General features: G+C 46.7%; 3 protein-coding genes across 6 annotated transcripts; 2 read left to right on the forward strand and 1 right to left on the reverse strand.

The window, feature by feature from the left end:
* Positions 1–1,687: 1,687 nt before the first annotated feature.
* LOC113162808 (armadillo repeat-containing protein 1-like) lies at positions 1,688–11,732 on the forward strand. Of its 2 annotated transcripts, XR_003298845.1 has the most exons (8): positions 1,688–1,916; positions 2,392–2,585; positions 3,384–3,475; positions 3,726–3,915; positions 5,612–5,728; positions 5,902–5,976; positions 6,763–7,844; positions 11,690–11,732. XR_003298845.1 is itself a non-coding variant. In XM_026361021.1 (7 exons), exons 2-7 carry the CDS (start codon positions 2,424–2,426, stop codon positions 6,952–6,954), a joined length of 828 nt encoding a protein of 275 aa, XP_026216806.1. In that variant the 5' UTR covers positions 1,688–1,916; positions 2,392–2,423; the 3' UTR covers positions 6,955–11,526. The 2 variants fall into 2 exon arrangements, 1 of the variants encoding a protein (XP_026216806.1); XM_026361021.1 differs by lacking the exon at positions 11,690–11,732 and having other exon boundaries at positions 6,763–11,526.
* A 1,586-nt stretch (positions 11,733–13,318) lies between these two features.
* On the forward strand, positions 13,319–20,050 carry LOC113162806 (cytochrome P450 7B1). 3 transcript variants are annotated; one of them, XM_026361019.1, is made up of 6 exons: positions 13,319–13,486; positions 15,229–15,365; positions 16,101–16,700; positions 17,614–17,820; positions 17,926–18,104; positions 18,220–20,050. In XM_026361019.1, the coding sequence occupies exons 1-6, from the start codon at positions 13,416–13,418 to the stop codon at positions 18,511–18,513; spliced, it is 1,488 nt and encodes a 495-aa protein (XP_026216804.1). In that variant the 5' UTR covers positions 13,319–13,415; the 3' UTR covers positions 18,514–20,050. The 3 variants fall into 3 exon arrangements, with proteins under 3 accessions (XP_026216804.1, XP_026216803.1, XP_026216805.1); XM_026361020.1 differs by lacking the exon at positions 13,319–13,486 and adding an exon at positions 14,557–15,126; XM_026361018.1 differs by having other exon boundaries at positions 17,614–18,104.
* Positions 20,051–21,291: 1,241 nt separating this feature from the next.
* Positions 21,292–22,902, reverse strand: LOC113163801 (nuclear factor 7, ovary-like). Its single transcript, XM_026362786.1, has one exon. It carries the CDS (start codon positions 22,435–22,437, stop codon positions 21,454–21,456), a length of 984 nt encoding a protein of 327 aa, XP_026218571.1. The 5' UTR covers positions 22,438–22,902; the 3' UTR covers positions 21,292–21,453.
* Between the last annotated feature and the right edge of the window lie 740 nt (positions 22,903–23,642).

Consider the following 23,642-nt stretch of genomic DNA (forward strand, 5'->3'; position numbering starts at 1 on the left):
TACAGATACATAAGATTGGATTTGTTTGATTTCATGATTTTCGGGAGCTTGTTTAAAAATCATTTGAGACACAAATTCACTTTGTTCTCATTTAAATATCAGGTAAATGTTTCATATATCTCGAACAATAAGAAGTGGAAAGACAAGAAGGTAAAGCAACATGCCTTTGGAGGAGTTGAAGCCAAACAGACAGCAGATGAACAATGTTCTTCCACTGCAGTAGAATGAAGCAACTAAACAGCCTCTCTGCTGCACAGCCCTTCTCCTCAACAACAGCTGATTGTGCTTTTAGTTCCTCCAACATTTCTGAAGTGAAGGAGCTGTCAGGTTTTTGTACTGAGTGCTGCTGCTTCCTGTCACTGTGGGTCACTGCAGCAGACGAGATCTGCACATCCACCTGGTTTTATCTTCATTCACAGTAACACATACTACAGAGTTTGTTGTTTTCTGTTTCCACATGCTTCCTGCATGGATGTAGTCATTAACTGTAACATTAACATGTTGTTTCTTCAGAATATGTGCAGGACAGAGTAACTTTCCAAACATGTAACCTGCAGACTAGTGCCCCCCTCTGCTCATACAGCTCACTGCAGCACAGGACATCCTTTTACCTGCTGACAGGTGTTATGTGATGAAACATTTTCTGACAGACCTGTACTTATTGAGGTCAGTGATGATCCACGGAGCAAACATCTAAAAGTCTGTTTTGGCATTAAATTCACATCTACTGTAGTTACTCTTAGATTACTGAGTTGGAGAATCCAGCTGTGTGTTTTTCCTGGTTTATCTGTGGATTGATTTTTTGCAGGTCTGTGCTGCTCTCTGGTGGGATAAATGGGATACACGCCAATACTTTAATGTGACACAATCATCGGCTCAGTAATGAAGAATTAAACAGATCATATTCACTTATTTTATATGTTCAGATGTTAGCTTGGCCAGACGGTTCTGACATGTTTGTGGATTTTTATTATGAGACAAACTTGCTGTTCATTGATGTGTTGATGTCTTTGCTGCTATCATTTTAAAAGTCATGAGATGCATGAAAGCGCTTTGAGTACTAATAAGGTACAAAAGCGCTTTATAAGTGCAGACCACTTACCATCGGAGCAGATGGACCTCACCTGAGTTCACCTGACCTCACCTGTCCCCACCTGTCCCCACCTGACCTCACCTGACCTCACCTGACCTCACCTGTCCCCACCTGACCTCACCTGTCCCCACCTGTCCCCACCTGACCTCACCTGTCCCCACCTGACCTCACCTGTCCTCACCTGACCTCACCTGACCTCACCTGACCTCACCTGTCCCCACCTGACCTCACCTGACCTCACCTGTCCCCACCTGACCTCACCTGTCCCCACCTGACCTCACCTGACCTCACCTGACCTCACCTGTCCCCACCTGACCTCACCTGTCCCCACCTGACCTCACCTGACCTCACCTGACCTCACCTGTCCCCACCTGACCCCACCTGACCTCACCTGACCTCACCTGTCCTCACCTGACCTCACCTGACCTCACCTGACCTCACCTGACCTCACCTGTCCCCACCTGACCTCACCTGACCTCCTTCATCCTCCTATAGACTCGTCTCTGCCCACAGGGCGTTGGACCTTTAACTAGTAGAACAACGCAGCTCATTGGTCAGCAGTATCAGGTGGCTGCTAGCGTCCAATCACAGCCCGTTTTGTTGCGTGGTGGCTCTGGTTTCTTTTTCGGCAGGAAGACTCAGCACGATTTATTTACTGTCCGTCTAAACGGCATCATTAACGTATTTTAAATTAAATTTCAGTGATAAATAATCTGTGAGTCGCCGTATTCTGTCTCCAGCTGCTGGTAAAGAAACGTTAACCGAGGACAAGCTAACCGGACAGCTAGCATTAGCCGCTGCTCGGAGCCGGTGACCGTCAGAGGTGAGTGCCGTTAGCATTAGCATTCCTCCAGATGTTAGCTTGGCCAGACGGTTCTGACCCGAAATATGCAGCCTGAGAGCCGGGCTCACGGGAGACAACACCCGGTCCTGTTGGCATACCACCGCGTCTGTGGTCTGCAGGAGGACCAACCGAGGACGGTGCTGATGAGATGTGATGTTTACATGACTTCATGTGTTAAATAATGTGCAGAGTTCGGCTCATGTTTCATCCATTAGTCTGTATTTTATTTAATTAAAACAGTCTATAGGTTGTCTGTCCTACTGTCTGTGCTTGTATTTGATGAGATAACAGGTGGCTCCGTGTTAATAAAATAATAAAATAAAGAATGAATGAATGATGAATGAATGATGCAGAAAGGCACCAAGAAGTAGAATCAGGAACTGAAACAGTGATTTATCATTTATAATAAATGTACATATAACAAACCCTGAACGTTTGTCTCTGCTGTCCTCAGCTCGTTCGTGCGTGGATGACTGACCGTCAGCCATGAGTACAGAGCCGGAAGCCCTGGCCGTGGTCAACCAGCTGAGGGACCTGGCCGCAGACCCCATGAACCGCAGGGCCATCGTCCAGGACCAAGGCTGTCTGCCTGGACTCATCCTGTTCCTGGACCACCCGAACCCTCAGGTTGTCTACTCTGCCCTCTTGGTGAGTTACACCAATCAGTGGAGGGATTACCTTGAAAATCACTTCTGAGTAATCTGATTACTCCTCTACTTTGGCCTACATGGCTCAAAGGTTTTAACTGTACAGTGACAGAAGATATGCTGACTTCTATTTGTTCCCTTTAAAGCTTGAACTGTCTGAATATAATGAAAAGTAGAAACCAACTTATTCAGACTTTTGGTTTGTTAGTTTCAGTCTGATGCGTCACTCCATGTCGCAGTCACTGTCCTGCACATCTGAAGTGGGACAAAACAGATTAGGATACTGGCTGTATGCCAATTCAATTCAGTTTTATTAGTGAAGCTCCAAATCACAGCAGAAGTCATCTCTCACATAACTGTATACAGAATTATTTAGAAAACCCAACAACCCCACTGAGCAGCACCAGGAGACAGTGGAGAGGGAAAAACTCCCTTTAGAGGAAGAAACCTCCAGCAGGACCAGGCTCAAGGTGAGCGGTCATCTGCCTCGACAGGTTGGGGTGAGTGGAAAGAGGAGAGAGAAAAGAACAGCAGGCAACAAAAACAACAACAAGCAGCAGAAACAGCACAGGTTGGTAGGACCAGTAACTGGATTCTGGAGATAACAGCTTCAAGGAGGAGGATACCTGCAGAGGAGAACAGAGAGGAGGAAACGACTACAGGAGAGAGAAGATGTTTTATTACTTTAAAGTAACATTGCTCAGCTGCTGCCTTGAGGGACAGTACAGAGTGTAGGTCGTCCATGGGTTTAAACGAAATCCAAAACAAACATCAAGGTGATTGGATGATGTTATTCCAGGCGATCCGTTACCTGGCAGAATGTCGAGCCAACCGAGAGAAGCTGAAGGGAGAACTGGGGATGATGCTGAGCCTCCAGAACGTCATGCAGAAGTGAGTCGATCTTTACCTGGACAGGTATCTGTGTCAGCAGGTACCACATGTGATTCAAAGTTTCAAGACAGTTTTAAGACCCCTCTCAGGGTCAAAATGAAAATGGTTTAAAAACTAAATAAAAACTGTAGTAATTCACTATTATTGCTGTTAACTAATTTGGTCAGTACCATATATAATACCTAAAGTATACTAATACTATCAACAGGGTCGAAATCAAACAGAAGTTTCATCTTGTTGTATCGCCCAGGTCGACCACTCCTGGAGAGACGAAGCTGCTGGCGTCTGAGATCTACGAGCTCCTGCAGGCTTCAAGCAGCGTTGACTCTGAGCCGGCCGAGGAGAGCGTTAGCAGCCGCCGTAAAGCGCAGTTCTTCCTGGGCTCCAGCAACAAAAGAGCCAAAACCGTCATCCTCCACATCGACGGACTGGACGACTCGGTGAGTGTGATCCTCACTAAGCCTCCAGGCTTGTCCAAGTGGGTGTAGGTGCGATGGAGAAGGTGTATGATGGCGTCATCCACTCCAATATGGGGTTGATAGGCAAACTGGAGGGGGTCAAGTGAGGGTTTGACCAGAGGTCGGAGGGACTCCAGGATCAGCCTCTCAAAAGCCTTCATGATGTGTGATGTCAGAGCCACTGGTCTGAAGTCATTGAGGACTCTGGGACGTTCACTGGAACCAGGCACGACTTTTTCCACCCTAGAGGAACTCTCTCCAGTTGTAGGCTGAGGTTGAAGATGTGTTGGAGAACAACACATAGCTGAGGAGCACAGGCTTTCAGCATCCTTGGACTGACTCCATCAGGACCTGCAGCCTTTGTGGGGTGAAGCCTGTTCAGCTCTCTTCTCACCTGCTCAGCTGAGATTGTTAGGGTGGGTCGTGTGGGGGAGGGACTGAGGAGCAGTTGGTGAACTGAAGTGGGCTCTGTGGATCAGCCTGGAATCGATTGAAAAAATGATTCAATTCATTGGCTCGGTCCACAGTCCCCACATTCTCCTGGCTGCTGGACTTGTAGCCAGTGATGGTCCTCATACCCCTCCAAACCTCCCTGGTGTTGTTCTGTTGAAGGCTATGTTCTAGTTTTCTCCTGTACGTCTCCTTCCCCTTCCCGATCTTGACAGACAGCAGTCTCTGGACCCTCCTTGCTGCCTCCCTGTCTCCTGATCTGAAGTCTGCTGATCTGATTAAAGTCTCCAGAGATCATAAAGAAGGCGTCAGGGTGTCGGGTCTGCAGGCTGGAGGTGACTGTCTGAATGATGTCACAAGCAGCTGCGGCGTTGCCCCCCACCCCCCCGTCCCAGCGCACGGTGCAGAAACCGTCTATATTAACACTGGAGTCAGGAATACCATCATGCAGCCATGTCTCTGTGAAACACATCAAACTACACTCAGCAAAGATTTTCTCCATCCTCACCAGAGCTGTCAGTTCGTCCATCTTATTGTCCAGTGATCTCACATTGATCATAATCACAGAGGGGAGATGTGGTTTGAATCTTCTCACCTTCTCTCTGAACATCGCTCTTCTCCGTTCTTTATTTCCTCCTTGATGTTTTTTGCCTTCCCTACATCCTCTCGTTGTTCTTCTTCTGATCTCCTCTGGAATGTTTAAAGTCCCGGACAAAGTTTGATCTTTTACTCCGGTCGTCCTCAGTAAGATCAGCTGATCCCGGGTGTAAACAGAGGAGCTGTCTCCATGGTGATGGAGCAGCTGCTGCTCTCCGGTCTTTCGGATCAGTGAAAGGATGAATCCAAAGGTAAAAACGAAGATAAAAACTCTCTCGAACAACATGATCTGAGCAGGTAGAACCTAATTTCAAAACTAGTTTATTATCTACACAAAAGTAATAGAAATAATAAGATAAAGACATCACAACATGAGAACAACGTAAATCGGCTGCAGCACAAGCAGTTTCTTTCTGATGAGATAAACTTTGAAGCTCTGCTCTGTAAACAGCCCAAACGTGTTTTAAATTACAGAGAAATACAACAGGTTTGACCCAGAATATTCAGATTTCAGACAGCCTCTACATTAAAAGCTTACCACCACTGAAAAGGCATTTAGACAAAGGAGAATGAAAGGAAAGGGTGAAGTGAATGTCACTTAACATCTGGCTGTAAATGTGTTTCCTCTCAGTGTCGGAGGAGTCTGTGTGAGGACGCTCTGCTGAAGGTCAGAGGAGTGATCAGCTTCACCTTCCAGATGGCCGTGAAGAGGTGCATCGTCCGGGTCCGATCGGACCTGAAGGCTGAGGTGAGTGATGACAAACGAATGATCCACACTGATGAAAGTTTGTCACACTTACAGCAGTTTATGAGTTGTTAAGTCTCATCATGGAAACTCCTGATGAATCCTGGAAACCCTGGAATACTGGGTTATGTTTTATAAAGACATGATTAACTGATGTTCAGCGTTTTCCTGCTCAGGCTCTGGCGTCTGCGATCTCCACCACTCAGGTGATGACGGCTCAGCAGGTGGTGAAAAGAGAAAACGGAGACGAGGTCAGATTCTTATTTGACTGCTTTAAAGTGTTAACGGTTACACTTGTTACACTGTTCACATGTTAATCTTTATGTTAATAAACGTCAGTTAGAAACCAGTTAGTAAATCTTTACATACTGGTTACACTGGATAAATGGTGGAGTTGTGTATATGGTTGATTTTTTAGTCTTTAGCCTCCTTGTGAATCTTCAGTATCTTTTAGATACTGGAGATTGAAACAATAACAAAATATCCTGCTGCCCCCCCTGGTGTTCACACCAGGAGGGGGCAGCAGAGTCAGGCTGAGGCTGAACCAGAGCTGCAGACACAATGAGAGAACTCAGTGAAAAATTATCTTTTGGTTTTTCCTAACTCACAACGTCCACTTCAGTCCAGAAAGGTCTCAGTGTTTCTACTGGGGATTAAACATTACAGAGCTTGAACCAGCTTCTGTTTTTCTAAGGGGGGGGACCTTATATCACAGACCATTTATGACCGTCTAGTAAGGACTATTTCAACATTTAGATAAATCCTGATGTTGAGCTCAACACCACTTGTGTGAGTGCACTAAACTACTTAATGCGTTAGCCTAGCTTAGCATAAAGACTGGTAGCAGTAGGAAACTGCTAGCCTTGTTCAGCGTATATTAGGATTGTAGCCAGCCTACCAAGTCCAGCACTTTCTCTTACTCAGCAAAAAAATGTGTCTGCAGGTCCAACAAACCCATCTCACCTGACGGCCCTCTGTTGTCAGTCAGGTATGTTGAACTTGTATCTGTAGCACGTTTTCACTGTGGGTGTCCTCAGGTTTTGATCCCGTTGGTGGAGGACGGTTCAGTGGAGGTGGAGCAGAACGTGGATCTTCCAGACTATCTGCCGGAAGACGAGAGTCCGTCACAGGAGCCTGACAAAGCAGTGAGCCGTGTGGGATCAGGCCAGGACGGGTCGAGCTGGCTGAGCACTGCCGCCAACTTCCTGTCCCGCTCCTTCTACTGGTGACCGAGCAGGGCCGCTCCCCCCTCCTGCCCCCTCCATTAAACCTTCACCTCGTCTCTGAACCAAAATCCACCAGCTGCCAAATGTCACCGCTGTGTCTCAGCCAAACAGAGAAACAAAAACTGAGACTTGAACAGTGAGTGTAAAAACTGATCCACGGTCTCTCAGCACTGTGACAGGGGAGACGAGCCGGCCCTTCCAAAACCCACAGGATTCTGGTTTTAGTTCCAAGCTTCTGAGAGAGACCTGTGGAGGTGTGGCCTCTGTAAACGGGTCCATGTGTTACAAACCAAATTGTCTTAACAGACTCCTCCTTCTCTCTTGCGTAATTTATTTATTACAGACTTTTCCTGCAGTTTGACGTGTTTTAAAGGACGAGCAACATCAGAGAGCGGTGCCTTCAGTTCCTCTGATCCACAAACGACAAAGTCACTGGTTCAGTTACTGATGGTTCAGAAATGATGACAAACACCCAATACACTTAACAAGAGGCGTCCAAACAGTAGACGCTGCTTCAAAGCACCTGAACACGGTAAAACGTTAAAACAGACAAACTTCTCAGGCTTTCACTGACTTTATACAGACTTTAGACAGGAGGAGTTTCGACTGTGTGATGGAGGTTCTGCTGGACTGCATCATACTGAGAAGAGCTTCTGTCATTCAGCCTGACTGTGGGGTGGACAGAACAATAGAAACACCCGTTGATGTGTGTCCAAAGTGTCGCTACAGCTGAATCAGATCCTCTGTGAAACAGTTTAGTTTTACACAGTGATTCCTAAAACACTGACCGCTGGTCCAACCTGTGGACCAGGTTTGAGACCATAATTCGAGTTCCTGTCTTAAATGCTTCTTGGATGTGTGGAAGTGGAAACACGGAGTGAGGATTTCTTCTTGTGAGTATTTGTCATCGTTTCTGACAAACTGAAAGACAGACTGTCGGTTTCGTTACTTAAATTAATAAGAGATATTGATATTTTGGTGCTTTACTTTCTGTCTCTGACTTTCCCTCTGAATGCAGCCGCTGTGTTTATAACTCTGTATGAATGCCTTTATACCTTTTTAAGCTTTTACTTTGAAACTGCCTCACATCACACCATGGTGGTAATTTATGGAGCGATGTTACTTTCCTTCTTGTCGGCCGTGTGTAACAAGCTGAAGGTTGTTGGGAAACACTTTGTGACCATTTTGCACAGTTTAACCTGAGATGGATGTTTTTTAAACTTGGGACCACAGGCGGCCTCAGATTGAAGAGCCGAGCGAACACTTTCCTGTGAACAAAAACCTGCAGACAGACAGTATTAACAGGACTGACCTGACGTCGTTTCCCTTTTTAAAAGTTGCCATTCCCTCGGAGCACGTTGGCTGTTATCTCCTTCCCTCTTCCTCTAATTGTGTCTCGATGTGTGATTAGTGATTAATCTACACAAATTGAGGCTAAAGGAAGAACAGCAGACGGGTCTGAACCTTAAGACACAATAGAAGGAAACCACATGGTGAGATATAAACCCACCATGTCTGGGTTTAGATCCAGCACTGTTTCCAGACGCTGACTTGACCTTTAATGACCTTGTACAGATTTGTACTCTTCTTCTCTTCCTGTGATTGTTTGTGTACCTGCCAGGTGTGCTCATAGCTCCGCCTACACCACACGCTGTCCAATCCCATTCACAGCAGCCTGACATGACTGATCTGAATATGAGACGCCTGAGAACCTCACACGGTTACATTTTCTAAAGTCATGACAACCCTGTCTCCTAAAAATCATGAGTCGTACTGAACATGCCGACGTTTCTCAAGGAACACAACTGGACTCTGGTTCCCGTTGACCTATCGGTATCTTATAGGTTAACAGATTCTCAGTCTTCCAGGTGAGGTTCTCTGGAAGCTGAGTCCTGGTCACTGGACTTCCTTCTTGATTGGTCACTACCCATCAAGTAGCTTCTTCAGTCTGAGGACAGTTAGTCCAGTGATCTGAGCCAAATGTGTTTGTGTTTGGACCTAATTACCAACAAGTCCAGTTGTCACGCCTCAACTTCCAGAGCCCGTCACCTGGACCACACAGAATCTTCACACTAACAACAAAAAGACACAAATGATGAAACTAAACAAACTGTGCGTTTAGTCCCATCGTCCATCTGTGTTCACTGATTGATTAATTGATCCGCTGATTAGTTTCCTATAAACTTGTAACGACTGTCAGGATCTTCTACCTGGATCCAGAATGATCCAGTCCAGAGTGGGACAAGCTTTTTTATTTCGTTTTTAACATGGAGGGAATGAGCACCACAAAGTGACACCTGAGCCAAACTGGGACTAGTCTCACCTCAGACCTGGATCTCATGGTCTTTCTAGTCCTTCACATTAAATGTTCATTTAACAACGGGAGCAGACACATCGTGACGACTTGCAGCAGCCTGTTGGTTGTTTCAGTGGTTTGACTTCACGCCTCTGCAAACGACTCACGTTTGGTCTCGTGTCTGAGCTCGTCTGTGTCTTCATGACTCTGACTGATGCTGTTGATCCGGATCAGTTTCTGTGGTGAAGACACGGTTTGTTCTGGTCCCAGTCTGTCGTGTTCTCCCAGACCCGGAGTTCACTCTGCTTTGGTTGTTACGTGTTGAGAACATGTTTAAACTAAAACAGATGGTAACATGTGCTTCACGCGTTTGTGCTGTTACATTTGAATAGATTCCTGCATGAGCTGATCTCTGCGTTTCTCTTCTACTCAGGTTTTATTCATGTGGGATCTTGAACATTTTAGTGAACAGCCCTAAAAACCCAGTTTCCTTCTGTTGTTTTGTGGTTTCTGATTTTTTGACTTGTTTCCTGAACCTGGACACATCTGTTCATCATCAGTGTGCTGCTGTACAGTTTGTTTAGAGAATAAAATGTGTGGCATCAAACTTAGTCTCGACTTCACCTGTTAGATTCGTCTTTACTAAGGTCAGACGTTGATCGGACCACAGCTCACTGTGTAACCATGTCCACGCTGCATTAATGTGTTAGCTTTTATTTTCCTGCAGCTCGGGCTCAGTCTGTGTTTTATACATGAAGTGAATGAGGCTCTTTGAGCTGCGAGCGTCTGCGGCGACTCTGCTCCTGAGCTCCACGGACGCTGAACAGAGGTTTTTGTTCAGGACTGAAAGCTGAGACTTTGATTTGAGACAGAAAGAGCTGCTGAATGCGGCTCGTCACCAAGAGGTTACTGCAGTTCAGGAGGCTGCGAACGCCTCAGCAAATACTCGACACACGCGAGCTGCTGTATTCCAAAAACAAGTGTTCGATTTTTTTTATGGGGGTACAGCCTCCCACTGTCTCTGTCCTTTCTTTGCTTCTTCACTTTGTCTGAGCCCTGGCCTCCGTGAGCGGTAACTCTTCAAACTCAAAGTCAGGACGAGTAAGAGAAACTGAACTGAGGTCATTGAGACGAGTCTGAACGAGTTCTGTGTCGTCGCTTCATGAAGGAATTTCAAAAAGAGCTGGAGGGTTTCAGAACTGAACTCGGCTCAGGTTTGTCGTCCAGGTAGCAGATCTTCTACAGTCTGCTGTTTAGATAAGCTACCATCAGACCCCCCAGGCGAGGCTGGCTTCACCTGGACCCCAGTCAGTTGAACCAGTCGCCCTCCCCCTCACTGGCTGGAGCTGAGCCTCACTTCCTGAGGACTGAGCTCAGCTGGATTTAGTTTGTGTAGGTTCAGGAAACTGTTTAATGAGCATTATGAGACGTGCGAGCGGCCGTAACGTTAGTTACTTGAGCTTGAGGATAATTTTACTCTCATGAACTTTGACCCCAGAGTGACTGTGACTGTGAAATGTCCTGAAAACTGAAACTGTTTGACAACAGATTCTGCACCAGGACCAGGTTTGTGGGAGATTTCAGATGAAGTTCAGTTGTCACAGAGGCGGCTCGCTGTAGTATTTTAGTTCTTAATTAATAATTAATTCTTGTGCTAAGTATCCAACCGCTCAAACGCAACATAATGACGTCTTTGTCCAGAGCTAAGAGAAAACTTCATGACGTCTGGTTCAGTCACAGAGCTGCTTTATCTCTGCAGAACAGTGATGTAGAACATCGAGCGTGTGAATTAAGGAGGTTTGATCTGAGTCGTCAGCTGCTGATTCATCAAACGTGGTTCTGAATCAGAGCTGGGATCATTCCACATACAGACAGACTCCATTTAACGATGTACTGACGCGTTCAATCCGACTGAAACTTCAGGATCAGTTGCTCAACCAGAACCTGCTTAAGGTTTTCCCACAGTTACAAAACTATGAGAGCCGGTGACTCACTGTGACCTCACGGCTCAAGCTGCTGAACTATCTGCTCGTCTCTAACAGGCCGGTTCAGCACATCTACCACAGCTGACTACATCGGACTAGTCCCTACTCTCCAGGAACTGAACTTCACAGTGAACAGAATCCACAGTGAACTAAGGACTCAGACATCCGGCCTGCTCCCTCCTAGAACTGTGACCGTCTGGTCAACACTGGAAAACACAGCACTATCTTTAAACGTCTGTGTCTAACAAATGTACTGGAATTTGCACATAATAAAACTGGCTCTCTCTCTCTATATATATGTATGTGTGTGTGTGTGTGTGTGTGTGTGTGTGTGTATATATATATATAATATAGTGTGTGTGTATATATATTTATTTATTTATTTAGCTGTGCGTACAGTTGTCAGCTTGTATGTTGTTGTTCTCTGTCAACCTGTTTATTCTTTATTTGCTCACAGACAAGGACCCGGTGACTCTGATACCTTTAATAAACTCTGAGTAAAGGTGCGTACGAGCCGATGGTTCGACACTAGTTCACGAGTTCTCCAGGTCATTTTAAACTATCGACATGTTTTTACACAGACACAGACGTGAGTCAAACTGTGACTCTGGAAGCTGCTCGTTGTTCACGGTTTCGGTTTCACCACCAGCAGAAGTGATGTTAATGTCTTCCAGCTGTGAGCTGCTCCTCCAGCACATCTGGGCTGTGAACTGTGGGAAACTGCAGCTTCTAGTCTGAACGCTGAGTTGGGCCAAATGCGATGGTGGGTGATGTGGACCCTGGACCTGGTTCTGGACCTGGAAAGGAAGCAGAGTGACACCACGTTATGTGAGTGCTGTAAAACATCCGACAGGAATTTAGAGAAGTTGAATTCAAACATTTAGACTTAAATGATGACGCCCGGTCATTTTCTGTGTTCTGACCTCTGCCCCCCGACCTTTACCCAGTGCTGTGAGGCTCTGAACCCATACGTAACATTGACATTTAGTGGAAGAGAGAACAGGATGTTGTGTTGAAACCTTTTCATGTGACTGGATCTGATGGTCGGTGTCGTCTCCTACCCACAGTCCTCTGGTTCCGTTCAACCCAGTAGTGTGGAGGTTCTGTGGTGACCCAACAAGCCCTCTGAGCAGCACCAGGACACAGTGGAGAGGACAAACTCCCTTTTACTGATTTCAATGGGATTCGTTGTGTTTTGTCAGTGACCCTTGTAAATCAGTGACGGTGACACGGTGGTCTTTGTGTTCTTGTGATTTATTGGTCCTCTTTTACTGATGAGTCACTCTCCAGCTGAACTTTCATCTCTTCATGTCTGCACAGAGCAGTCTGCCTTCAAAATAAAAGCCCCGGGACACAGCAGTAATATTAACATGTAGATAACAGTTGGGGATTTGTGACAAGGTCTGTTTTCACATCAGAAACTTTTTATGGAGGTAAGAACAATTGTTTATCTCACTGAACCACACAGCTGAGCATTAATTCCTACAGGTGTGACGTCTCTACAGAACCTAGACTGGTTCCTGGTCATCCAGGTGCGTCGTTCACCTGAACGTCCTTCTTCCTGGAGTCGGGTCCAGATTTGTTCCACGTGTTTAAAAGAACAGGTTTCTGCAGAATCCAACATGTTCAGGTCCAGAGCAGGAGCGGGTCTAGGTTTTCATCCTTGGGGGGGGTTAGCCCTCACTGCTGATGTTCATCTGGGACAGCCTTAAGCTAAAGGCTGTTTGTGGTTGTATGTTTTATTGTCGTTAAACTGATTAAACAGATTCAATGTGCGTTGAATTAATAAATCTTTTCCTCTGGATGTTTTTCAGAAACAGTTTATTTTAAGATCATTAAAAATCTTATTAACAATAAGATTTAAAAAATTATTCTTAGTTTAAAAAGTAAAACGTTCAGTAACTTTCACACTTTTAATAAGTTTTAATGCTTTAATTAAGCTGAACTGTCTCTGTGGGACCTGGAGAGGGGACTCAAATCCTGGTCTGCAGCTGTGGTCTGGATTCAGTTCTTCCTGATCTGGTTCGAGGGTCTTGGGACAGACGGTCTCGGTGGCTGGTCTCCAGTAAACCGCTTTATTCTGAAGGCTGGGACCGGAAGCTGTGCGTGTGCATGTGCGTGCTGCGGGAACTCTGAGGAGCGTGTGTGTCGGAGCTGCTCCGCGTCCGGACAGAAGCTCCAACATGTCCCCGCTGCTGCTGCTCCTGCTCGGCCTCCTGTCCCTGGTCCTGTGCGTCCTCCGCGGCAGGAAGAGGTCAGTTCTCCCGCTCGGCTCTGTGTCGGCTCGGCTCGGTTCGGTTCGGTTCGGTTAGAAAGGTAAAGCTGCATCACACGCGGCTCATTGACGGAACTTTGGCTCCTCTGCGTTTGCTCCTGACTTGATAAGATCATCATCAGCCCTGATCCCTGTCTGACAGGAATCAGGGCTGCTGGGTGGTGTCCTGCCTGATCCTGCTGCAGGTCTGTGGCACCAACATCAGGAAGCCACGGTACAGTTCTTCTTCCCCCTTTGAGCTTCAGGTCCCAAATGGATGGAACCGGTCTCGGCTCCACCACTGATGCTCAGTTGTTCTGGTCCAGATCGTGATTGTTGGTCACGTTTTAATAGAGCGAGACTGACAAACACCATGTTAAGACCCAGGGAGGGGTCCAGACCCACAGGTTGGACACCTAAGTGTTGACTTGGTAGCGGCTGCTTCAGGGACTTTCCTGGATCCAGATCAGCTGAGCTGGTCTGGCCTCTGGAGGGGTTTTCCACTCTGCTGTGTGTCGTCTCTCAGACTGGATCAGAGCGTCAGTCAGTTCATCATCAGCTGGTCACAGAATCGATTCACCGTCTGAACACAGTAGCTGAAGACACCGGCTCCGAATGTGGACCGTCCTCAAACAGACCCGGAACAGGAGCTGGGTCAATGAGAACTGCAGCACATGAAGAACTAGTTTTGACCAGTGAGGAACCGGTGTGATGGAGTTCTACTACTGAATCTACGGACGTGTAGAACGACATGCATCAACTCAAAATCTGGACCTTGAGGTCGATTGAAGACGATTGACCAGTTCAAAGCTTCCTGTCTGTGGGGAGCAGCCAATCAGCTCCCAGCAGGAAGTAGTGGGGTGGTAATCACATTCCTTCATGTTTACCACAAAGACTGGAAAAAGAAAGAACTCTAACTGTTCTACTGGACACATAGCATGTAATCACCCATATGAGGACGGGTTCCCTGTTGAGTCTGGTTCCTCTCAAGGTTTCTTCCTGTTGTCTTCTCAGGGAGTTTTTTTTGCCTTGACAATCTGATTATTATGATTCATACACATTCACTGTTCTTTGCTTGTGTAAAGCTGCTTTGTGACAATGTCAATTGTAAAAAATACAAATAAAATTGAATTGAACTGTCAGCACGTCAGTGGCCATCAGCAAAGACGCGATACTAAAGATAAAGAGGACGTCTGGCAGATGATTTGCTGAGAAATCGTTGGTTGAATCAAAATTAGCTCCTGAAAACAGATTAATCAGTTGAATTTACAATATTTGAATCAATCAATAAATGTGTAGAAAGAGGAAATGTGAAACTGTGGGAGAGTAAAAGTCGGCTGCAGAAGTAGGAGTGATCGTAATCAGCTGTAAAATAACCCCCAGTGTCCACAGACTGAGGAAGGATCCTCAGAGAGGACAGTTCAGTGCAGACGCTCTGCAGCTCAGGTGGAGAGAGGTGAGCTTCGTATTATCAGCAGCAGAGAGAGGAAAAGAATGGGGAAGGGCGGGAACCTGTGTTCTCAGGTTAGAGGGAGGAGGGAGTTCTGTGTTTGTTCCAGCAGGTTTCACAATCACGCAGTCCAGAGTCCAGGAGCGGATTCAGTAACACGAGCGAAGCGAGGAAAATAAAAGAGGAGAAAGTATGTGGGTCATGAAGCAGCAGCTGAAACAGCCCCCGCTTGAATCAAAGGCAGCAGACGGAGAGTTCCGCAGCAGGTTTATCAGTGTTTTCTCTTTTGCAGGAGAGCGGGTGAACCTCCTTTGATCAAAGGCTGGATCCCGTACGTTGGAAAAGCTCTGGAGTTTGGAAAAGATGCTCACAAGTTTCTTGAAGAACACAAGAAGAAATATGGAGACGTATTTACAGTGAGGATAGCAGGTTGGTATTTAACCCTAACCCGAACCCAGCACAGCTGGTCACAAACATACCAGGCACAGGCCCTGGGGGCCCGAGAGGTCAGGGGGCGCCGGTCACAGACTGAGCTCAGTTCAAAGACACAAACCGACCACAAGAAGACACAAGAAGACTGAGAGACAAACCTCACTCACACTTTGAGTCTGGGCGTCTATGTGCTGTACAGTAGGGGGGGGAGGGCTTTACTCGTCTGTGCCCCAAACAGTTTAATAATTCACTGATGAAACTGTTGTTGCACAGCTGCACACTGACTGCTGAGCTGCTGCTGCTACACTGGCTACGAAACTAACAGCAACTAACGACCACAAGATCAGAATAAGAATAAAATAAAATAAGATAAAATCAGAATAAGAATAAAATAAGAATAAGATAAAATCAGAATAAGAATAAATTAAATAAATTACGGTCCAGTTACAGTGAATCAGAGCTGAGTGTCTTGTCCCCTTGTCCATCATCAGCTCGTCTTCCCTTCTCCCGTCTCTATCCTGGGATATAAAAACTAATAAAACCAAAAACAACAAAGTTAAACAGGTTCAGGCTCCAGGTTCAGGATGTCGTCGTGTTTCCACGGTGGGACGGAGCAAAGAGAAAACTCAGGGCCTAAAAACAAATCGCTCTGAAACAGCCGCACACGTTCTTCTAAAAAGGTTTGGTCAGGAGTCTGGTACTGTGGTCACTCAGGTGTCGTCTCCTCCGCAGGTAAATACATGACCTTCATCACGGACCCTTTAATGTACCCAAACATCATCAAACAAGGCCGGCAGCTGGACTTCCACGAGTTCTCCGACAAGGTGGCGCCCGTCACTTTCGGCTACCCACCGGTCATCAACGGGAAGTACCCCGGGCTGAGCGAGCAGGTCAAACGCTCCTTCAACCTACTTCAGGGAGACAAGCTCACACCGCTGACAGAGAGCATGATGGGTAACCTGATGCTGGTGTTTCGTCAGGACCACCTACAGGAGGAGGGCGGCTGGAAGATTGGCAACATGTTCGAGTTCTGTTTCTCCATCATGTTCGAGGCCACCTTCCTCACCATGTACGGCCGGCCGCTGTCGACCCGCCGCCACAGCGGGATGGACGTGCTGATGGACCACTTCATCAAGTTCGACACCATGTTTCCTCTGCTCATTGCTCAGATCCCCATCCGGCTGCTGGGACGGACCAAGGCGATTCGCGAGAAGCTCATCAACTACTTCCTGCCAAACAAGATGTCGTGTTGGTCCAACACTTCACAGTTCATCAAGAGACGGTCGGAGCTGTTTGAGCAGTACGACGCGCTGAGGGATGTCGACAAAGCAGGTAACTTGCTAACGTGCTAATGCTAAAGCTCCCTTGGTAAAACATTCCAGTGGCACCAGGCTTCAGTCAATCTGGGAAAGAGTGTGTGGTCAGTCATCAGCTCAGAGTCCAGGCAGCAGAAAAGGCCGAAACCATTAATGAACAGTCGTGGTCTTTGGGCCCTCAGGGGCCACTGCATTAGAAACGAGCATGATTCTGTAGTGGAGATGTAAAAAATCATAAATGTCTTTTTCAGCCCACACAATTCACATCCGGACTGATCAGGATCAGAATCCCCTGGTGCACCAGATGTGGGAGTACCGCCTGACAGACGTGCTAAATGTGGCCCAATAATAATAATGACAATTACTGATCGATGATTAATATCCTTTTAATCCCCCTCGGGGAAATTCCTGTGGACATGCAGCCACATTTAAGACACCGAGGGTCCTGGGTTCACTGTCTGTCAAGAGGAACAGGGGGTCAGACCACCAATCCTGGACTTTAGGGACAGCTCATAGAGTTGTTGTGTTTTGGTTCCAGCAACACGTCTTTTTTATCATCAGCTGCTGCTCATCATGTTACAGTCATCACACGTTCTACAGCCAGATCTCCTCCTCTCGTACAATCTGTTCAGTGTTTCCCAGAATCTCTCGGAGCACAGATTAAGTCGTATTGTGCAACTCAAGAAAGTGAAAGTATGAAAGTGTGGTTTGACTCCAGCTGGTCACAGATCCTCACACATTCTTTTGGCCTGTTTTCACGGAGTTGGATTCTTCTCTCTGTCCGGACTCGTCTCATTCCCCGATGGGATCAATAAAGTATTTCCTTATTATTATTTTCATTAGTTCACTTTGACTAACATGGGAACTTGAGATGTGAGGTTACGTCCTGTACAGTAGTTTGAGTGATTCCTCTCCCCCCTGACTTGCAGCTCATCATTTTGCTATGCTCTGGGCATCTGTGGGGAACACCGCCCCCGCCACCTTCTGGGCCATGTACTACTTGGTGAGTCACCCCGAGGCCCTGCAGGTCGTCCGTCAGGAGCTCCACGACCTCCTGACACTCAGCGGCGTGGACTTCAGCAGTGACAAAGACGTGATGCTCAGCAGAGAGCAGCTGGAGAAACTTCTCTATCTGGGTAAACTTAGCTTCTCTGCTTCTCTGTTGCTGTGGGGACACTTTGACAGATTTCATATTTCCAGTGGATGCTGGACTCTAACCACAGGTCTGCTCTTCTCCACAGAGAGCTCCATCAACGAGAGCCTCCGTCTGTCGTCATCCTCCATGAACATCCGGGTGGCTCAGGAGGACTTCAGTCTGCGCCTGGATGCCGAGCGCTCGGCGAGTGTCAGGAAAGGAGACATCATCGCTCTGTACCCTCAGATCATGCACCTGGACCCCGAGATCTACGAGGATCCAGAGGTATGACAAACAACTCCTTCAGTGAAAACTGAATCTGTCCAGTGTTAAATTCACTTTACAGAATCCACTGTAAGTGTTTGAATCCAATGATTGATTTAGAACTAAATCCCTTCAGACTTTCCGGTTCGACCGCTACATGCAGGACGGCACAGTGAAGACGGAGTTCTACAAGGACGGCCAGAAGCTCAAGTACTATCTCATGCCGTTCGGCTCCGGCTCCACCATGTGTCCCGGACGACACTTCGCCCTCAACGAGATCAAACAGTTCCTGTGTCTCCTGCTGCTCTACTTCGACCTTGAGCTGGAGGAAGGTCAGACCAGAGCCACTCTGGACCCCAGCAGAGCTGGACTGGGAGTCCTGCTGCCCAACAACGACGTACATTTCCGCTACAGACTGAGAAAGGTTTAAACCGCTTTAACCTGATGTGCTCCTGGTACAACGCTTTTTAACAACCGTGATAGAGAATAATCAGCTTAATCTGCAGGTTTCCGCTCATGGTTCAGTATCCAGACCACACTTTGACATTTTGTTCTGTTCTGCATCACACTGTCAGACCTGCACTGGAACCTAGAGGGTTATCCTCCCAATCTGACTGAGCCCACACATAACACGTCGATGCTAATCCTGCGACTGCTTCTGCTTCGATGTGCTGTAAACAAAACACTGTGATTTCTGCAGCACTTTTAGTGTCTCAACGTGCCTCCTGCACGCTCGGACCAGGAACCACCCCTCAAAGAAACCAAAGGACTATTTCCCCGAGTGAGAACACGTCTGACCCAGACAGTCTGGAGATAGTGTGAAAATAGCTTCACTACTTTCAGTGTGGTTTTAAAACATTAAACAGCTAAAGAGATGCTGCAGCTTGAGGCGTCAGCATCAACATGACGTCATTCACCCTGAAATGACCCGACCTGACACGGCTCAGCCGGACTCAGGTCGAACTGACCCGACCTGACACGGCTCAGCCGGACTCAGGTCGAACTGACCCGACCTGACACGGCTCAGCCGGACTCAGGTCGAACTGACCCGACCTGACACGGCTCAGCCTTCCATTGTCCAGTTTAGTCCTGTCAGTCATTTACTTTGAGGTTTAGTTCATCACTTACTGTGAGTCGAGTCCTTTTTACTGTACAGTTGTTTTTCTCTTCTGTGACACTGAGCTGTAGAAACTGGAGGAATGAGCACTGACATCAGCCCACAACGCTCCGTTAACTTTGAACAGACACTCTCCTTCATTATTTTTATTAGTTGCTTTACTTTTACGCTATTGTAAAGGAACAGTCCAGCATTTCTGTTGATCCTCTAGTTGCCGGCTCTACATGTTGCGTCATGTTTACTGAACAGGGACAGAAATAGAAATGTAAAAAGGGGATTTTAGAGTTTCAGCAGCAGCTTCATGACTAACAACTGTTCCTGTAACCAGTCACTTTGCCAAATGACTAAACGTGAAGACGCTGATCTGCATGTTCAGCATCTGGCTGGTGACTGATTGGTAATCTACTGGTAAAGATGCACTGTTCATCCCCTCTCTGCTGCAGTGTAGCTGCCTAGAGGAATTCCTAAACTGTGGGACTGTTCCTTTAGTGTCAATGTAATTGTCAATGTGTTTCAGTTTGTGAATTTTATAATGTGAGTCACACAGTGAAGTGCTTTAGTGATTGAATGTAAAGTTGGGTTGTTTATTGCTCTCGGTAAAATGGGGGATTCACTGTCTATAACTGGATCTGTACTGGTTTCCAGTGGATAGCTGGGGGGCAACACGGCACAGGATCGACCAGGACGAGCCCCGTCCACAGATGTTCTGTCAACGCTGTATGTTGGAACACGGCTGAAATAAACTGCTGTCCGTGGAAATTACCCCGTGATGACAGGTTTCAGAGACTCTGTGTGTGGAGGTTGCAGCACTGTAGTGATTCTAAAGAATTAATAAATAAGCTGATAATTGTTCTGGAAACTTTATTTCACAGGTCGAAACCAGCTTCCATCATAACCAGAAGCCTGGAGCTCGTCTTTTATTTCCAGGAGTTGAACCACAGGCTTCATCAAACTGTCTCAGCAGGTGCTCACAGGTGTGTCTGTGGTGAAGCTCATAGCTTTGTCGTGTAGTTCAAGTTCATCTGCTGCAGCTCGTTCAGTATCCGCTTCCTCCCTTTGACATTTGACCTCTAATACTGCAGGATACGGGAGTTTGACCTGTGAGCGCCTTTTAATCAGATTCAGGTGAACAAGAGAAACTAGAGTCAGACCTGTCAGGTTATTAAACTCACCTCAGTTATCTTCATGGCCTTTGGGTCTGGTCTGAAGTGAGCTGTTCAGCTGTTCCCACCACTAGAGGCAGCAGACTCACCTGTTGCTCCATTCAGGTGAGAGAAGAAGAGGTTTGCAGGATCACAAACATCTGCTGCTAATTCTGTGAAACTCGTGTTTTAGCAGCTTTAACCTGCAGGAATATTTTCTCCTGATGAAACGGGACTTCATCTTCTCTCAGGTGAGTTTGTGTTGTTCACTGTCCTCTGTTAGTAAAGGTCAAGGGTTAAAGGTTAAAGTAAGGGGATGCAACCGTGTCTGTGTGTCAGTTTTCACACGTGGGAAAATGTTTTATTGTTCACACTTAGAGAGTTTGTCCAACGTTTTCTAACTGATCATGAACTCTACTGAAGTAGGTGTGTGACTGGAGGCTGCAGGTACCTGTTTATCTCTCTGTTTTTATTTTATTTTATTTTATTTTATATTATTTTATAATTTGATTTTGTTTTATTTTATTTTAGTTTAGTTTAGTTTAGTTTTAGTTTAGTTTTAGTTCATGTGATTCTGTTCTGCAGGAAGTCAGGCTGATGCTTCACAGTGTCCAGCAGCAGCACAGTAAGTATGCTGGTGTGCCATCTGCTGGACACCTGTCAGTACTGCAGCTACATCTGCTGGTTGGAGAACTGTCAAGCATCAAGTTATTGTGCAAGAGATGAGTTACAGAACCTAGATTCTCAGAAACGAGCAACAACAGGACTCTGTCCAACTTTATCCAGCAGGTCGAGGAGCCGCAGCTGATAATTAGAGAAGAGTCAGAACAACTTAGAACACTGGTTTTAAAACCTGAACACAAACACAAAGCACCAGGACTATAAACCAGACAGAAAGGCAGCGTGGAACGACCAGAGGTTTGGATCAGCTAAGAGCATCCGAAGCATCTGAGAAAGTCTAATGAATCGGTCGATCCTCAGGTGCAAGTCTTCAGAAAAGCTCATAGACTGTTAAAGTACAGGTAGAAGACGTGAAGACATGCGTAATGTGTTTATTTGTTCTGGTCAGCGTCAGTTACCCACAGAGTTCTGGAGAAATCGTAGCTCATGTTTAATCTGATGCTGGAAGTTCTGACTCGGCTCTGTCAGTCCTCCTGCCTGAGACCGAGCTCGCCCCCCTGCCGTGCCACCCAGCAGGTGTGAAGGTAACTGGATTGTATTGTATAATCCTGTAACAGATTCGATTCGTGTCTGTACCTGAATCCTCTCCCACACCACTACAGTCCCCTGAGCAGCTTGAACACTGGACTGTTTTTGTCCGGAACCTTTTTTTTTCCTGTAGATTATTCAGCAGACTCAGTGTTCCTGCAGCGCTCAGCTTAAACCAGTTTAAAGATGCTCTGCAGGAATCCGGACTTTCAGGGAGTTTGGCAAAAGTTGACGTAAAAGAAAAGAAAATTACATTTAATTGAATTACTGTGTTTCCCTTCCTCTGAACAGACTCTGCTAACACATCCAGTTTCCAGTTTGTACTATCTCCAACCTCAACATCCCATCTGTGAGTCCCTGAGTTAAAACCCTCAGAGCCCAGAACAGACCAGTATCTGAACCTCTCTGGGTTTTCAGGAAGCTGCTGTTTCTCTCCTCGTCTCACACTGGTCAGATCTTCAGACAGGATCAGTTCTGGATGAGCAGTGTTTGGATCCAGAACCACAGGAGTGTAGGAGACCACGTCCTTCATCTTGGTCCAGATGTTGAAGCTCAGGTTTCCCAGGTGTTTGACCTGGTCTATCAGAGCTCCTGAGGGCAGCTGTGGATCCTCCAGCAGGGGGCGCTGCTGGACTCTTTCCACTGCAGCCTTGTAGTTGTTGAGGAATGAGACGTCTCCAGCTCTCAGCTCCTCCTCTGTGGCTCTGACGGTGTCTGAAAGAGCTGCTATGTCTCTGCTCAGAGCCTCCATCTTCTCCTTCATCCTCTGACTCTTGTGCTCCTCTTCCTCCCTCAGTGCAGCCATCCTGGCCTCCTCTTCCTCTTCTAGGAACTGGTGAAGAGTTTGAGTTTCTCCGAGTGCAGACTGCAGAGACTCTCTGAACATCTCGGCTCTGTCTCCTGTAACAAACTCTCACACAGGTTCTTTAACACCATGTTACAGGGAGGTTCACTCTGAAAAGATAGTCTCTTACAAACTGGACAGTCATGGATCAGTTTCTCTGTCCATGAGTTCTGCAGACAGACTTTACAGAAGCTGTGGCTACGTGACAGGATCTTTAAAGATGTCCTGGCAGACAGGACAGCAGAGCTCCTCCTGTAAACCAGTGGGTGTCCGTGTGCATCTCTCCTGAAAGTTTCTTTCCCCTTTTCTCAAACTCTTTTTCCTACGTGTGTTTTTCAGCAGGGTGAGTTCTAATCTTCCAGTGATCCCACGTCTCTCGTCGTTTCCTCTCTTTCCTGTAGAAGTTTTGGTCTGAACCATGTGTCCGTCTGTGTCTCCTGTAAATTAATTTTAAGGGACTTCGAGCGTTTGGACATGTTGATGTGAAGGATTTTCTTCCTGTGAAAGAAACAGGTTCATTTTTTATGCCCTTTGAACTTTGAACTGAAGTGTCCAGTGATATAAAGGTCTGTGTTGTGAGATGATCTCAGGGCAGCATAGACAAATGTCACCAGGGACGGTTCAGACATCAGCAGGAACTGTTTCCCTGTCAAACCCGAGCGACACGTCGGTGTCGCAGCTGCAGTGAATGTTACACGACCACCAGCTGTTAATTGAGGATAATGGACTCGTTCCTTCCCCACAGTTCTGTTTATGGTTCAAATCATTTATTGATCTCTGTCAGCAGGTCACTGCAGTGTGCATGAGGTGCACACTAGTCTGTTTCAGTGACGTCACTTCACAGCTGATGGATGAAAAGTTGAGTCACAGCCCGATGAGAGGTTTTCTGCACAGATCTGAAGAGCTTTGTCTTCAGGGACACTGAAAACTGCTGAGACTTAACTCGTACGTGTAGAGACTGCACAGTGGAAACACTGTGTAACTGTGGTTTTCACATTTGCCGTCTCCAACTCTCCTTCGTGTGCTTCAGTTTGTTTAGCTCACTGAGCCGTGCTGTCAGCAGGGCCGTCAGGCAGCTCTCATTATTCTGTCGACACACCTTGTACGGTGATTCAGCCTGTGTGTGTGTGTGTGTGTGTGTGTGTGTGTGTGTGTGTGTGTGTGTGTTCGTGGCCTGGTGCCAAACATAAGGCGCCACTTTGTGAGTTGGATGATCTCACCTCGACCCACCTCCAAACACTGTTTAT

The sequence above is a fragment of the Anabas testudineus genome, chromosome 17 (genome assembly GCF_900324465.2).
Source record: "Anabas testudineus chromosome 17, fAnaTes1.2, whole genome shotgun sequence".
NCBI classification, from domain to species: domain Eukaryota; kingdom Metazoa; phylum Chordata; class Actinopteri; order Anabantiformes; family Anabantidae; genus Anabas; species Anabas testudineus.

What these genes read in the sequence shown, in the direction of transcription:
- LOC113162808 (XM_026361021.1), top strand. Translation starts at nt 2,424, where the DNA reads ATGAGTACAGAGCCGGAAGCCCTGGCCGTGGTCAACCAGCTGAGGGAC. An exon ending in TTGTCTACTCTGCCCTCTTG is followed by an intron (nt 2,586 to 3,383) that starts GTGAGTTACACC and finishes ATGTTATTCCAG; the next exon opens with GCGATCCGTTACCTGGCAGA. An exon ending in AAAGAGAAAACGGAGACGAG is followed by an intron (nt 5,977 to 6,762) that starts GTCAGATTCTTA and finishes GGGTGTCCTCAG; the next exon opens with GTTTTGATCCCGTTGGTGGA.
- LOC113162806 (XM_026361018.1), top strand. Translation starts at nt 13,416, where the DNA reads ATGTCCCCGCTGCTGCTGCTCCTGCTCGGCCTCCTGTCCCTGGTCCTG. An exon ending in GTCCTCCGCGGCAGGAAGAG is followed by an intron (nt 13,487 to 15,228) that starts GTCAGTTCTCCC and finishes TCTCTTTTGCAG; the next exon opens with GAGAGCGGGTGAACCTCCTT. An exon ending in GAGGGATGTCGACAAAGCAG is followed by an intron (nt 16,701 to 17,613) that starts GTAACTTGCTAA and finishes CCTGACTTGCAG; the next exon opens with CTCATCATTTTGCTATGCTC.
- LOC113163801 (XM_026362786.1), bottom strand. Translation starts at nt 22,437, where the DNA reads ATGTTCAGAGAGTCTCTGCAGTCTGCACTCGGAGAAACTCAAACTCTT.